The following is a 17086-nucleotide window of genomic DNA, read 5'->3' as shown; positions in this document are numbered from 1 at the left end:
TAAGTATATATATATATATATGTATATATGTATACATATATATATATATATATATATATATATATATATAGAGAGAGAGAGAGAGAGAGAGAGACATAGATATAGCCCTGGGAGAGATCTCAGAGATCACAATTCTCTATCTGTGATAACTCTTATACCCCTTCCCTCCTCTACATTCTTCCTGCTTCCCCCCCACTCATCACCACTTGCTTGGACTGATGTAAGTAGTTTCCTTACTGGTCTTCCCACCTTTGCACACTCCTTTTTCCCATTCTAACTTCTCCATGGCTGCTGACTTATCTAACTACAGGTCAATCTGATCAATGTTGTGCTCTCCTCTAGACCCTTCAATAACTCTCTATTTTCTACTATACCAAAGTCAAGCTCACTTAGGGGCTTATTCAACCTGGAACCATTATCCATTTCAAGTTTTATATCACACAGTTCCTTTCCACATGTGCTACACTCTCTCCTCATTGTCATTTTCTTCAATGAAATCAGTGATTGTTTCTGTGATTTGTCCTTTGGCCCACCCATTTTGAAGAATTATTTAGTTTAGATTCTTTAGTTTTCAAATGATTTTAAATTTGCCTTTCCATCAACCCTTATTTATTATAAATTTTGTTGCATTACGATCTGAAAAAATAATATTTCTGCATTTTTGCATTTGGTTGTAAAGTTTTTATGCCCTAGTACATGGTCAATTTTTGTATATGTACCATATGCTGCTGAAAAGAAGATATATTCCTTTTTATCCCTATTCATTTTTGTCTAGATATCTATCAAATCTAACTTTTCTAAAATTTCATTCCCTTCCCTTACTTCTTTCTTATTTATTTTTTGGTTAAATTTATCTAGTTCTGATAGGGGAAGACTGAGGTCCCCTACTAGTATAGTTTTATAGTCCATTTCCTCCTTAAGCTCCTTTAGTTTCTCCTTTAAAAATCTGGATGCTATACCATTTGGTGCATATATGTTAAGTACTGATATAACTTCATTGTCTATGCTGCCTTTTATCAAGGTGTAATTACCTTCCTTGTCTCTTTTAATCAGATCCATTTTTGCTTTAGCTTTGGCTGAGATCACGATTGCTACTCCTGCTTTTTTTGTCTCAGTTGAAGCCCAATAGATTCTGCTCCATCCCCTTAACCTTAATCTCTCTGTACCACATTCTCTCTAAACCAAACCACACATATGATAACTCATATCTCCATCATGCTTTAAGGGTCAGGTAGCCCTCCCCTAGCTATATATTCCTTTGCAAATTAGATTTTGCAGCACTCAATAGTGTCTGGCACATAGTAAGTGCTTAATAGATGTTTATTGATTCATTACCAATCTTACTATCTTCATTTTATTGACTAGGAAACTGAAACTCAGAAGGATTAAAGATTAAGTGACTTGCTCTGGGTCACACAGTTAGTAAGTACAAGAGTCAGGATCTGAATACAGGTCTTTCATACCACTCTACATTGACTCTTAGGGTCCACCTCAATGTCTTCCTACCCCAACTCCTCCCTTGGTCTTCCAAGTGTCTACTTGTTGAAATTGGACTTAACCTTTAAGGCCAAACTCATATACTTCTTCAGTCATGAAATCTTTCCTAATTCTCCCTAATTGATAATGATCCTTCTCTCAACAGATCAAATGAAACATCTATTTACAGCTCTCTGATTCATTCATTCTCCATGTATGATGGAGTAGCTCATTGTCTAAGAAAGGAATATAATACAATACAACATACACAAATCACTAGAATACAGCATTATGCAGGGTATCTCAGAAGGCTTAGTGAGTTTTAAATTTTTAATTGCTTAAAATTGCTACTAAGACTTTTGGGACACCTTGTTTGTGTGTCATGGGAATGCTAGCCATTAGGGAATTGCATATCAGGCAGAGTACTTCACAGATGAGCTTTTCAAGGAGATTGGAGGGACAACAAGTGGCCATCTATGAGTAGAAAGAACACTCTATCTGCTCAAACTCGATGATCATGTTCTTTCTCTCTAATCTCCTTGTAAAGTCTGAGAACCCAGTGAGATCTCTTGTACAGGCATGGTCTGCCAGGTGTGCAAATCTTTACACATGTACAAATGTGTATTATACAGGCATACCTTAGAGATATAGTAGATTCAGCTCTAGACCACCACAATAAAGCACTAAAGGGAGTCATGTGAATTTTTTTGGTTTCTCAGTGCATATAAAAGTTATGTTTATACTGTACTATAATCTATTTGGTGTGTAGTTGCACTATATCTTAAAAATTACATATTTTAATTAATTAAAAATGCCTTGTTGCAAAAAATTGCTAATTGTCATCTAAGCTTCAGCAAGTCATAATTTTTTTCTGGTGGAAGATCTTGCCCCAATATTGATGGCTATTGATCGATCAGTGTGGTGGTTGCTGAAGGTTGGGTGGGCTGTGGCAATTTCTTTAAATAAGATAACAATGAAATTTACTCCATCCGATGGACTCTCCCTTTCATTTGAACACTTTGAGGCCATTGTAAGGTTATTATTTGGCCTAATTTCAATATGATTGTGTCTCAGGGAACAGGGAGTCCCAAGGAGAGGAAGAAAGATGAGGGAACAGATGGTTGGTGGAGCAGTTAGAAAGTGTACGACATTTATTAATTAATTTCACTGTCTTACATGAGTGAGGTTCATGTTGCTCCAAAACAATTATAATAATAATATCAAATAACATTGATCACAGATCACCAGAGCAGGTATAATAATAAAGAAAAAGCTTGAAATGATGGGAAGATTACCAAACTGTGACACAGAAGCACCAGGTGGACATATGCTATTGGAAAAATGGCTTCAACAGACTTGCCCTACACAGGGTTGTGACGAACATTCAATTTGTAAAAAATGCATTATCTGCAAAGTGCAATAAAGTGAAGTGGAATTCAGTGAGGTATGCCCATTGTTATTTGTGGATGTGTCATACTCCCCTCCTGAATTATAAATTCCACAGAAGCTGGAACTTATTTAACCTTGCAATCAGGTGCAATGTCTGGCTCTTAGTAGGCACATCATAAATTGTTGAAATAGAACATAGGAGAAGTCCAGGTAGTATTATGAGAGATTCAAGGAAAATAATTTCAAATTAATAGACAGAAATATGGAAGATAGCACATTATTGCTACTGCTTATATATGTGGATGCTATCATCTGTGATCTCTTCTTTCCTACTATAACGACTTTGTTTATAACTCCTGACATTTAAAAAAAATTTTCTATTTCTTCCTCTTCTACCACTACTACAACTGATAGCATTTATGTATTGTTTTAAGGTTTACAATCAGCTAGGTATCATAGTGGATAGAATTCTAGGTCTGCAGTCAGGAGGACTGATGTTCCTGAGTTCAAATCTGGCCTCAGACAATTACTAGTTATGTGATCCTGGGCAAATCACTTAATTCTGTTTGCCTCAGTTTCCTCATCTGTAAAATGAGGTGGAGAAGAAATAGCAAACCACCCTAGTCTCTTTGCCATGAGAACCCCAAATGGAGTGATGAAAAGTCCAATAGGACAAAAACAATTGAATAATTAAGGTTTATAAAGTGATTTACATATATCAACTCACTTGATCCTCACAGCAACTCTAGGAGTTAGGCTTTGCTATTATCTCCATTTTACAGATGAGGAAACTGAGGCTAAGAGAGATTATATGACTTGCCTAGGGTCACACAGCTAGTAAGCATCTGAAATCAGATTTGAATAAGGTCCTCCCGATTCTGGGTCTAGTGCTCCCTTTGACTAGCATTGGCTTCTTTCTGGCAGTGTCAGCAGAGCGTCATCCTTTTATTGGCTTGGAAACCAGCTTTAAGTCAGTGAAATGTTATAAATGTTTCCAGACCAGTAGAAATACTATGCACAGAAACAGGATTGGTCTATTCATGAACAATGCTAAAGGATAGACTAAATTTCAAAGCATATGAAAAGTGTTCCTGTTTTCAAGGCAATGATTTTATTTTGGGATATATTTTAAAATTCATTTTTATCTTAGATACCTGATTTTACAATTTCAAAAATATTTATGTACACATTCCCATTTGTACACTCATGGGGCAGACAAGATGATTTATAAAGCCTTTTCTAGCTGTAACAATCCATGATATAATTTGTGAAAGGGTTCAGAAGAGTGATGAATCACATTGGAAGACCCCAGTGCAAGTCCTGACTCTCCCATTAATAAGTATGCTGACCTCCTCAAAGTCATGTCCTCACTAGGAGTCTCTGAGGTTCCTCTTTGATTGGATGAGCCTCCCTTAGCAAGTCACAACAGGGGTATTGTAAGGAACAAATGAGACAACGAAGCTTTAAAAAAGCTAAGATGACCCACTTGGTTTTGTTTGTGTGTTTGTTTTTTAAAACTTTTACTTTACATCTCAGAATCAATACTGTGCATGAGTTCCAAGGTAGAAGACTAGAAAGAGCTAGGCAATGGGGATTAAGTGACTTGCCTAGGATCATACAGCTAGGAAGTATCTGATGATAGATTTGAACCCAGGTTCTCTGACCTTTAGGTTCAGCTCTCAATTCACTGAGCCACCTAGCTGTCCCTGATAATCTACTTATAAAGAAAAAAAAATTAATAATATTAAATAATTAAATTGATAATAATAATGTTAATAAAATAATAATACCAATAATAATGGTCCTTAATAAAAGTAACAATCTATGCCTAGATAGGCATTTTGTTGTTTATAATAAAACTAACTTCTGATTACATAGTATACCTCCTTTTCAACAAATCTTTAAGATAGGTGGTATAAAAAATGATTCTTCCCATTTTTGGCAATGTAGGAAATAAGAGTTGAAGTGACTTGCCCAATACCCCAAAGCTAATAAGTATCTAAGGCAGAATTTGAACTCAGCCTGCCTGACTCCAAACCCAGTACTCTATCCCCTGAGCTATGCTTCCGTCCTTTACATAGTGGGCAGTTGCTGCCCTCATTAGAGACTAAAAAAGTAGATACATAAGAAAATCATTGTTTTACCAGGCTCAACAAACACTCCAATTTGATGTCGGTGTTAAAATGGCGTTCGTTTAAATACGCTAATAATGATGTGCTAATAGTCCTAATGATGAATGCAGTCATCAGTGAAATTTTAAAAACATCCTTTCGAACCAAAAAGTCAGCCCAGGCAAAATCTCTTCATCTGCTAATTGTTGGCAAAGCCTCAAGTGGTCACAGCATGCACTATTGAGGGGGACATGAGAAAAGCCACACCAATAAGGGATACAGAGCTCAGAGAAGGAAGGACACCCCTCTGCCCCTTCACTCACCTGTGATCCGTGTTGTTTTTTTGTCTTCCATTCCACAATCTTCTGCTCACAGCAGAGGGAGGAGGAGAGGAAGGGAGGGGAGGGGGAGGCAGTGAGGGCAGCGGGGGCAAGTTCCTCTTGTCCCTCCTGAAGCTGGCTGTCTGGCTCCATTCCTCGTCCACTTCTCCTTCGTGTTTGAAAGTTCGCCTAGGTTTGGGCAGAGGGTTAATGAAAGGCTTTGTGGGGGCCATCTCGGAGCCCTTGTAGACGTTCTCTAGACTATGGTCCCAAGGCCGCCTGCATGGCCCTTTTACCTCCTCCGCAGTCTCAGATGGGGGCTCCTTGGCTTCTAAGTCCAAGTTAATAAGTCTCTTGCTAAGCTCAGAGCCGCATACACCCCCGGGGGGCCCCTCGTCCGCTCTCTCTGGTAAGGAGTGGGGTGAGTAATAAGTACCTGGTAACTGGGGATGCAAGTCTGCAGCTCCCTCCTTCAAGACTTGTTCCAGCTTCTTGACTTGCCTTTGCACAGACAGGCTATCTTTCTGAACCTTTGGTTTCCCCAACTTCTCTCTCACACTGGCTGGGATGGAGTCTCCATCCTTCTCAGTTGGGTCTTGCCTTCTTTTCTCTGTACTCTGCCCCCTGACATTTATTATCCCTATATTTCTTTCATTTTCCTTGCTATTGGGGTCCTGGGCTGGTGCATTCTTCCCTCCAACCTTCTTTATATGCATACTGTCTCGACTTATTTTCTCCGTGACACAAGACACCTTATACTCCCCTGGGCTTCTCTGCCCATCTTCCTTCTTGCCTACGATGGGAGCTGCCAACTCCTTCTTTCCTTCCCACTCAGAAATCTTGTCCTTTATGCTAAGAGAATTGTGTCGAGCCCCGACCCTGCCGGTGGGGCGGGGGTTCTGAGCAATACTCCCCTGCCTCTTCATAGCCCGGGTGCCTTCCTTGGAGCCAAGATCCACAGCGGGGTCACTGATGAGCATGTTGGGGCTAAGCATGTTCTGAGGAAAACAGTCAAGTCTTGGCCCCAGCATCAGATTGTTCAGTGGTTCTAGTGGGCTTCTTCTAGTGGTTAGATCCTGATCAGTCCCTGGGAAAGGACCAAAGTGGCTGTAAATACTCAGAAAAGAGTAATTGCTGGAGGACTTGAAGAAATACCTTCCCAGTTCTTCTGCTGCTTTTGGACTTGCAAGCTTGACCCTGCACAGCAAACACAAATATCAGGTAAGGGAGCTAGGAACTCCTCATTATGCTTGTTTTGGTCTTTGTACCCCAAGTGCCTAGATGGAATGGGCCAGGTGGCAATCACTAACATTAAGATGACCACGATTGACCATTCTGAGTTTTTCTAACTTGTTGCTTGGGATTTTTGACTCTTGTAAGGATAAAACTGTTTGGGGGAAGAGAGATTGCACAGATCTCAGTTGAAACTACTAACAAAGGGGTTGATTGTTATTCTCATCCATTTGGTGTTCCACTGTGTGGGTTATCTAGAAATGAAAACAGTATTCCTAGAGATGAAATGCTGACCTGGTTCAACTGGAAAGAACCAGGGTTACTGTGTTAGGAGTCAAATTTGAGTATGATTCGCATGATGTCACACATATACTGGGTATTATTATACATTATGCTTGCTTTCTCAATGGGTAGGGGAAAGGCTGGAAGAAGGGAGGGAACTAGAACTAAAAATTTTGAAAATGAATATTAATAAAAGTAAAAATAAAGAATGAAATTTTGGTAATGGTCCATAAAATCTCTATATCTAAGCACTTTTGATCTTAGTGATTTAAGTTTTAAGAAATTCTAGGAATTGTCCTAAAAGAAAATGGCCCTAGAAATAAGACATGCAGATTTATATAGTTTTGAAGTTACTTCTTTAAGAAATAATGATGTGTTTGGCTCTGGCATAAGATTCATTTCTGTTTTTTTCAATATTAATAGGGTCTTCCACTAGTAAAGTCCATATTAAAGGTACATTGACATTAGTTGTGCTATGGGCAGAAAATGCACATGGCAATGGCTGTCTCTTTTTGGGTTATATAATATATATATTTTCTAAAGTCACCAGCAGCTCTAAATTCCATGATTCAATAAATCAACAGGTTCATTCACTATTCTCTGAGCTAGTTTTAAAGTAAAGGTTTCTGCTTTGATTGGGGCACTGAGCATCCCAAAAGTGTGTTGCCAAGTTCAGCGCCGGAATGTAAATTAATAACATGGAAATGAGTATCCTTTGTCATTTTTTGGTCAAGTCAAAGCAGAAGGTCTTAATTTAAATGAATGATGGTTCTTCATAGCTGAAAGTCGAACAGAAACATGGTATATAAATTAGCAAGGCTAATTGTTCTAGTCTTACCAGGTACATTATCTGGATTTTGGATTCTGACCATATTCATAGCAACATCAGCAGCAAACAATTATTGATTACCAACTGTGTGTAGGAAACTAGGGATACAAAGAAGTAAACAGCCAGTCCTTGTATTCAAGGAGTTCACAGTTTACTTGGGCAGACTGAGCATGTATAAATGGTAAAGAATAATACAACAAAGCATTGCTGAGTGCTAGATTTTCAGCATTAAATACTTGTCTGTACATATTTTCTATGCTATCAGTATATAATCATGTAAATAACTGGAATGATGACTTAGTTATTGACACTCCATCTCTGTAGGATGGAGGAAAGAATGCTGCTCACAAAACTCCATACTGAATGAGAGTTGTGAAATTGTAAAGGTGAAGTAAGTGCGCAAAGGGCCAAGGAAAGGGGACATTTTTTTTTCTTTTTTTTCTGGGCAAAGCAATGATGAGTATGATTCCAGGACTACTTTTTCTAGAACTCTATGTTCATTCTCATGAGGAGACATGGCTAGAGGCAAGACTCAAGTCTCCCACACAATGGAAATATAGCTATTGAGGGGACAGATGCTCAACTTAGTTGCAGAATCCTAGAGGATATCTGAAGGAAGGGATGTGATATATGATGAAATAATATGAGAAATAGAAGAACTGGGTATGCACCCCCAAAGATCTAGGAGATCATAGAAGAGAAGAGACTTAAGTACCTACTAAGTAAGAATTAATAAATACCCAGAGTCAATTAAGTACTTACTATGTGAGAGGTACTTTGCTAAGCACTTTACAAATATTATCTCATTTGATCCTTACAGAGGTAGGTGCTATTATTATCCCCATTTTACAATTGAGGAAATTAGAGGCAGAAAGAAGTTAAATGATTAGCTCCAGTGGCAGTAAGCAAAACAAAAACATAGCATATGAATTTGTTGATTATTCTCCCCTCCCTCAATTCAGTTCAGTAAACATTGATTTACCATCTTCTAAGTGTCAGGCACTGTGCTAGATTCCAGGGATACAGAGATAAATATGAAACAGCCCCTGAGCTTATGTTGTGATTAGGGATGACAATACATAAAAGAGAGTAGTAGATAGATATAATTCTAGATCAATACCCCTTTTACAGATAAGAAAATAAGAGTGAGTTCCCAAACACGGCTCTCCTCCCACTCCCCACAAATGAGGAAACTGCATGCACTGCGCCACCCAACTGATCCATGTTGCATGAATGGGAGATTAAAATTAAACATCATCATGGGGGGCAGCTGGGTAGCTCAGTGGATTGAGAGCCAGGCCTAGAGACAGGAAGTCCTAGGTTCAAATCCGGCCTCAGACACTTCCCAGCTGTGTGTCCCCCATTGCCTACCCTTACCACTCACAAAGTATTGGCTCCAAGACAGAAGGTTAGGGTTAAAAAAAATTATAAACATAATTATGGAAAACATGAATAGGAATGCAGTATGAAGTGTTTGGGATCAGTCTTTCTTTCCTTCCCTGCCTGCACCCCACTCCCCAACTCCACTTGTTGAAATCCTACTCATTTTTGGTAAGGCTCAACTCCAGGGCTATTTCTATTGAAGATTTTCCAGCTGGAAATGATATGTCCCTCTTCAGATCCCTCTCAGTACTTTGTTAATACTTCTCTTACGCACTTCTAACATTCTATTATATACCATCTCCATTATTAAACAGTCAGATCTTGGGAGTGAGAGACTGTGTAGGTCCCATTGCCTACTTTGCTCATAATAGATATTTGTGGAACTGAAATACTCAGTACTAATTTAGGCTAGGTTTGATTTAAGTTAAAGAATTAAATAAAACGAAGAAAGTAGAAAACAAGGAGATAATTCATGAGACCCAAAAATGTTTTCAAAGGTGGAAAATCAGATTTATGAAATTAAAGGAACTAGGATTACTCTGCCTGGAATTGAGAAGGACATGAGAGGAGGTCAGGATTCTGGCCATTTTAAACTCCCAAAAGGAAAAAAAATTCTCACTTGTTAACAAGTTTGTAGTTCAACTTTTCCGTCTGGCTGTTGCTCCTGGTCTCAGCTGTCCTGCTAGCTGTCATCCTGTCAGCACTAGGCACAAGTACAAGTCACCTAGGGTGGGAACAAAGAGAGAGAGACTCAGTAAGAATTAGGAATTGAGATCTTTTTCTAAAAAAGCAAGTTCAAACACTGTTGGAAAGGATATCAGAAGCCTTTGAGTCTCACCCCCTCGTTGTACAATTAAAGAATTGAGGCACAGAGTTGTGAATATACAGGCTCGGACAATAAGTGCCAGAATTACAGATTTGAACCCAAACCATCTGACTTCAGATTCTCTCCTAGAATGAATTACTGACCTGTAGTTTATGATAAAGTCATCAAAAGACTGGTTTAAAAACAAAATAAAACCAAAAACCCAAACAAATTAATCTTATGAAACAGAGTAAATATTACTTTAGTCTGTCACTTCGCCAGGATCTCTCAAAATCATTTTGCTGAGCTGGAAGCTCCTAATTAGAACAGCAGCATTTAATAAACAAACCATTATGATGAAAGCAAATTTATCAACACAGGGGTAATCTACTCTTTTGCTGACATTGGCATCAACTTGACATACCTTCTTATCTTTTGGGGTTAAAAAACAACAACCCCCAATAAATCCCCCAAACGTTCAAGCAACAATCATCTTCCCAGATTCTGAACACCCAAGAAAAGGCAAAGAGTCCATTTGTTTATTATACCAAAGAAGGTTTAGGAGATGATGCTTCAGAACTTGGGAGTTACGTGAGTTTAACCCTGAAAATAACAGGTACCAAGCTGATCCCAAGAGAGCAGTTACAGTTCAGAGGCATGCAGAAATTTCATTATATTCAGGCCACTTAGCCCCAAATGGATTAGAGAAAAAATCCGATTAAATTTCATGATATTTGATTCAATAGTAGAGTCCTGACAGGTTACTGTGGTCTTCTAGAGAGAAAACAAAAGTGTCTTTTGACAAAAAGGGTTTGTATGGAACATAAGTCAGAGTCCAGAGGAGAATCTAAACAATGTCCTTCATGGAAGGTCCCATCATTGCACTCAGCACCTCTTCTCTCACAAGTCCACCTCTCCCTCTCTGAAGTTGTAAGTGGGAAAAAGGAGCTTTGTGGGTTCAATACATTAAAAGGTGGTTGCCAGAGTATTGAACTATTATCAATCCTCAATTAAGAATAATCTCAAGTCAAAATTGACTTTTATGGAAGTTTATTTACAATTAGGAAGGTTGAAGGTAGAGAAATTGAGAGAGAGAAACTCTGGCCCAGACCAGAGTTCGGGACCAGGTAAGAATTTAGAGGCCCAGCAGTTGGGGCACAAAGGTTAACTAAACAAGGCTTCTAGCCACAAGGCCTTTTACAATTAGAGAGGCAGGAGAGGCCTCCCTGAGGATAGAGCCTCCAGAAATGCCAAGGGAAGAGAAAGAGAATCAGCCTAACTTACTCAAGTGGAACAGTCTAGGTCACAAACCAGCAATGCTCCCTCAGGTCCCCTTCACCAAACCAGCCGCAGCCTCCCTCCCTCCCTCCCTCCTTGGAAGGGCCACATATATATCACTTCCAGTGCCATCCCTTAGCCTTCGTGTTCAATCACAGTAGACGCTTTCTCATAGAAAGCGTAGGGGGCGGTCCATTAATTCTGATTGTTACTCACTCTAGCACATGTGGGTTAGGACCTCCCAGAATTGGAAGGTGCTCTCACCTTTTGTGATTAAATCTAAAGATGGGCAGTGTAGGCTTAATCTAATTATCACAAAGTCCAACACCTGCCTTTGTTAGACAACCGGATGGATTATTTTCCTTTTCCTCTCTACCACCACCGTCACACAAACAAGGCTAACTTTTCAAGCTTCACACTTTCTGACCTCTTCCCCCATGGATCCCTAAGGAAGGCAGCACCAAAGTATGACTAGTCCCTGAACTTCTCTCCCATTCAGGTCTCCTTCTATAGTGGCAGGAAGGAGGGATGCTCAAAGAAAAGGGGGCATCAGACAAATGATTGGAGTAACATTCTCTTTACTCTTTCTCAGCCTTTCCTACCAACTCCCTTTTACTTGGTTTGCCATGTAGGTTAATTAGAATTCCCTTTCACCTCTGACCTATTCTGAGGCCAGCCCTATGGGCAGACAGAATAGGTAGCTGTCTCACTGGGGTGATGTGGGAGAAAATAAAAGGGTCACCTGCTCTCCAAATCCCTCTGTTACTGGCCTCCCAGTTAGACATGGAATTCCTGCTAGTAGAGTTATTCCTTTGACCTACTCCCACCCTCTCTCTCTTTCTCTCTCTCTCTCTAATACATATCTAGATAGATATGTATTAGAGAGCCAGAGATGATGCCCATGCTTGTCCAGGCAGAGCTCTCACCTTGACCTGGGGTCATAGAGGTACTTCCAAACAGGGATTCTGGGGCTCAGCAGAGGCGGACATGCTGTCCTCCTGGAATCAGGTCTTGACCAAGTAGCCCAGACAGACCTCTCCTACCTCTAAGCCCCCCTGAGCCACCTAGAAAGCCTGGAGCAGACTGTTAAGAGGTAGCAATACTTCCCAGGAAGTTTCTGTTGGCACGACTTGTCCTTCTGGAAGACATTCTGGCTGTTCCTTCTGACCTCAATCCAACCCCTATTTCATCTCTCTTATTTCTTGTTCAAGACCAACTCACTGACGGTGCCTCTCTCTGGCTGTCCCTCCCATCACCTGGTTTTGATTCCCATTCATAATCTCCCCTTACACGCTCAGCCTCTTGTTCTAGTAAGGATTCTTTACCCCATTTCTACCCCCACCCTACTATCAACAGGATGGAAACTATCTCATTCCATCCTTAGGCTTGTTATAACCCAAGATCTAGAATCCACCTGATTCAGCAACTAGAAAATCTCTCTATGCTTATCACCTTTTCTGTTCCCCCTTCAACTCATTTCTTACTCTCTTACAATCTGGCTTCTAATTTCATCACTCAAATGGCTTTTCCCAACATTACTGGTCATCTCATAATTGAAAAATCTGATGGTCTTTTCTCAATCATCCTTCCTGCCCTTTCTGTAGCATGGGACACTCAAGGTACTTTCTAGGACACTCCTCTCTCTTGATTCTCTTCCTACTTCTCTGGCCACTCCTCAGGCTCTTTTACAGGATCTTAATTTGTATTTAAGTCCTATTCTGGGAGTTTCCCAGAGCTCTCTCCTGGGGCCTCTTTTCTTCCCTCTCTGTACTTTTTTCCTTTTGAGCTTATCAGCTCCCAGGGAGTTAATTATCTTCTTTCTTTATTTATCTGTATATCTAAGCATCTCCTGAATCTCTTTAGTCATGTATCACCAGATGTCTACTGGACATTTTGAATCAGCAATTACATAGGCACGTCAAATGCAACATTTTGAAAACAGAACTTGTTACTGTCCTTCAAACCCACCTCTCCTCTATACTTCCCTTCTTCAGTAGAATGTACCACCATCTTTCCACTCTCCTAGTTTCATAACCTTTAAGTCATCCTCAAACCCTCATTCTCCCTCACCCCCCAAAACTAGTCACCAAGACTTCTATATCCTACTGTAGCAGCTTTCATATCAGTCACATTCCCTTGACTCACAGCCTTCTTCAGGTCCTTATAACCTCTCTCTGAAACCACTCTAATGGTCTCCTAGTTGTTCTTCCTTAAGTCTCTCTCCTCTCCATTTTATTCTCTATACAGCTAAAAACGATATTCCTAAAGGACAAGTCTTACCATATTATTTCCCCGGTCGATAAATTCTAATAGCCCTATTTCAAATACAACTTCTTGTTTTATATTTAAAGTCCTTGCTACCTAGACTCCAACCATATTTTTATGTATCTTTATCTCCCTGTTTCTAATTCTATGATTGAGTCAAATTGACCTTCGTGCTGACATTCCATCTCCAATTTCCATTGCTTGGTTCCTCATCCTTAGAATGCACTCACTTTTCCTCTCTTATGATCTTTAGTTTTCTTGGAACTCAGCTAAAATTTCATGTCCTATGTGACCTTTCCTCATCTTCACAGCTGCTGGTACCTTTCCCCTCAAATTATCTTGTATTAATTTTGTATGTACTAATATAAGAGTTTATAGTTGCACTGTGCTTTAAGGTCTGCTAAGATACACATACATATGTGGAACATCTCCTTCGGTCTTCACGACTCCGAGAGGTTGGTGCTATTATTATTTCCAGTTTGCAGATGAGGAAAATGAGACACACAGATTCAAAGGGGGAACTTTGGTGGCCTCATCTTAAAAGTTTCTTAAGGTGGGGAGCTGGGTGGCTCAGTGGACTAAAAGCCAGGCTTAGAGATGGGAGGTCCTAGGTTCAAATTTGACCTCAGACACTGCCTAGCTGTCACACAGCTGGGCAAGTCACTTAACCCCCCCTTGCCTAGCCCTTCCTGCTCTCCTGCTTTAGAACCAATACACAGTATGATTCTAAGATGGAAAGTAAAAGTTTTTTTAAAAAGTTTCTTAGCCTTTTTTTTATGTCATGGGCCCCTATGTATGAAGTATATGGACCCCTTCTCAGAATAATATTTTTGTTGTTGTTTTTTTAATTTTAAACCCTTTACTTCTGGGTATTGATCCATAGATGGAAGATTGGTAAGGGTAGGTAATGGGGGTCAAGTGACTTGCCCAGGGTCACACAGCTGGGAAGTGGCTGAGGCCGGATTTGAACCTAGGACCTCCTGTCTCTAGGCCTGACTCTCAATCCACTGAGCTACCCAGCTGCCCCCTCAGAATAATATTTTAAAATGCATAAGAGGATTACAAATAAATTAAACAAATAAACAAATAAAATACAATTAAATCAGAACACCAATCTCAGGTTTTAACTGGTTGTGTGACCCTAGACAAGTCACTTAGCCCTTATTTGCCACATTTCCATATTTATAAAATGGCAACATAATGGAGGAGGAAAGAGCAAACCACTCCAGTATCTTTGCTAAGAAAACACCATGGACAGAGTCCATGTAGAGTTGGATGTGCCTAAATGACTGAACAACAACAAATAGGTACGTGTCTGGACACACAAATACATATATGTACACACATATTTGAAGTTGAGGTTAAGAATCCTTTTATATAAAGGCATCCTTGGTAGATGTGCCAACCTGCCCAGTATACCAATAACACTGTACTGTGTTGCTCAGAGAACTCTACCTCCTAGACCAGCATAGCCTCTAAATCCTAGTCATGCTAGATTTGGGGGTTTTGTGGGATTTTGTTGACCTGTTAAGACCTGTTAAGAGCATCCCCATCCATACCAAGACTAATCCTTTGTTAGGGCCATCAGTGAAGAGTCTACTAGTCTTAGGATCAGTAACACATGAGATTCAAAAGTGGTATGATTGTTGGAAAACCTAAGAGCACCCAAAATGTGATTCAGTCCTCCATCTTCCCGGTGGTTTGGGGAATATGATGGCTGAAACAATGTAGTCCAATCCTTATCTGGCACAGCTAGCAAACCACCTCAGTTTTATCCTTCATAAAATGAAACTGCTTAACTAAATTACCTCTAAGTCCCCTTCCAGATCTAATTCGATTTGATTCAAATCAACAATTCAATTTATTATATTCCCACTATGTACTGGGCTCTGGAAATAAAAGAAGAACAACAGCAAACAATGGTCCCTAACCTCAAGAACCTTCTATTCTGTTGGACTCGATGATCCTAATAACCATTTCTGAGTTCTATCACTGGGGATGTCACCAGCATCAATTTAGGGGAAGTAGACTGCCAAATGCTCTCTCCTCTCCTCCCACCCACCAGTATTTAGCACTTGGGGCATAGTTCCTCCACCTATAAAGGTCCTCCAAAGTTAGTGTGAGCAGAAATCGCCCTTCAGGACCTACACCTCCTCATTAGATCACTTAAGTTGGGCAACAACTACAAAGGGCTCTCAGTGCCATTCATTGGCCCCTTAATGTGCTCTGTGGGATCTAGGCAGCCATGATTTGGGCCTGAGACCATTTTATGCATCAGAAAAACTGATCTATTCCTTGTCTCCTGAAAGTATCATTTCATGATATTTCATGATTTCATCAGGATAGGGAGCTTCCAGTTCAATAACTCCCCCCAGGGATGCAGGTGGGTAATTTGCCTTATAGAATCAGTTTGGAAACTATGATTTCAGAACCCTTTTACACTCTTAAAAATTGTCGAACACCTCCAATCCCCGACTCCACCAGGGACAGCTAGATATTGCAATGGATGGAGTACCAAGCCTGAAGTCAGGAATGTTCAAATCTTCGCTCAGACACTTACTAGCTATGTAATCCTGGGCAAATCACTTAACCCCATTTTCTCAATTTCTTTATCTATAAAATGACCTGTAGAAGGAAATAGAAAACTTTCAGTGTCTCTATCTAGAGAACCCTAAATAGGGTCACGAAGAGTTGGACATGACTGAAATGACTGAACATCAACAATGTGTTGTCTCTTGTATGTAAGTTCCTTGAGGGTAGGGATTGTTTTGTTTTTGTTTTGTATTCCAAGCATCTAGCATAGTGTCTGACATTTAATAGGTGTTTAATAAACATTTGTTGACTTGAATTAAATCCTTCAAATTCCCCCAACAGTAAAAACCTCTCCTCATGTCTATCTCATTGTACTGTGTTTTTAAACTCTCTAATGTACTTATATATACATTTTGTATATTATCTAATTCTCTGGTAACCTCCATGAGGGCAGGTATTTTTCTAAATGGCTTGTCTTCCTTCACCCACCCCTCAATACACATGCATGCACACATGCATGCACACACACACACACATGAGGCATAATAAATATAGCTGCTTTGCGTTCAGAGAGAGGATAAATAATTGGAGGACTTGGACAGATTTGGTCCAGGAGTTAGTAATATACCATAATGCCATTCAGGGAGTAGAGCGCCCCTCTGGTATTTCAATGATTCATGAATGCCATTTTATGGATCCTACTGGATCAGTCAGCAATCATCTATCTTGATGACATCTTGATCTATTCTCAAGACTCAGTTCAGTATATTGTGAAAGTCCAAATTATCCTGGCCAGTCTCCAGTGGTGCAATGAATATGCCAAGCTAGAGAACTGCAGACTCACTGAAATCAAACTCCTGGGATATATAATTTCCCCATAAGATGTCCAGATGGAATTCTGCAAGATTGATGCCATCCTCAGTGGGTAAGGCCTGAATTCAACCCTAAGGAACTCCTGCGTTTCCTGAGGTTCCTGAGCCACTACCAGTTCAACATGCCTCCTTTTATATCTTTATTATATTCCTGACCAACATAACATAAGGGCACCATGCCTTCCACTGGTGCCTGGAGTCCATTGGGTCTTGGAAGCGCTGCAGCAATGGTGCCAATTACAAGTTAGACCTCTAGAGCAGGGATTCTTTTTTTTTTTTTTTTGAGACATAAAATGGATAATTTTGAATAC

The 17086-nt window shown here is 39.9% G+C and overlaps 1 protein-coding gene across 1 annotated transcript in view; it reads right to left on the bottom strand.

Moving 5' to 3' along the window:
* Positions 1-17086, bottom strand: part of DENND2A (DENN domain containing 2A) — a 131036-nt gene that overhangs the window by 79302 nt on the left and 34648 nt on the right. Inside the window, exons 2-3 of the mRNA XM_044677787.1 lie at positions 9643-9747; positions 5300-6493 (exon numbers count right to left, since the gene is read on the bottom strand). Coding sequence (XP_044533722.1) covers positions 5300-6493; positions 9643-9716 — 1268 coding nt within the window. The 5' untranslated portion in view covers positions 9717-9747. The remainder of the gene's footprint in view (positions 1-5299; positions 6494-9642; positions 9748-17086) is intronic.

This window comes from Gracilinanus agilis, chromosome 5 (genome assembly GCF_016433145.1).
Source record: "Gracilinanus agilis isolate LMUSP501 chromosome 5, AgileGrace, whole genome shotgun sequence".
NCBI lineage: Eukaryota > Metazoa > Chordata > Mammalia > Didelphimorphia > Didelphidae > Gracilinanus > Gracilinanus agilis.
This window is presented reverse-complemented; position numbering and strand designations above follow the sequence as displayed.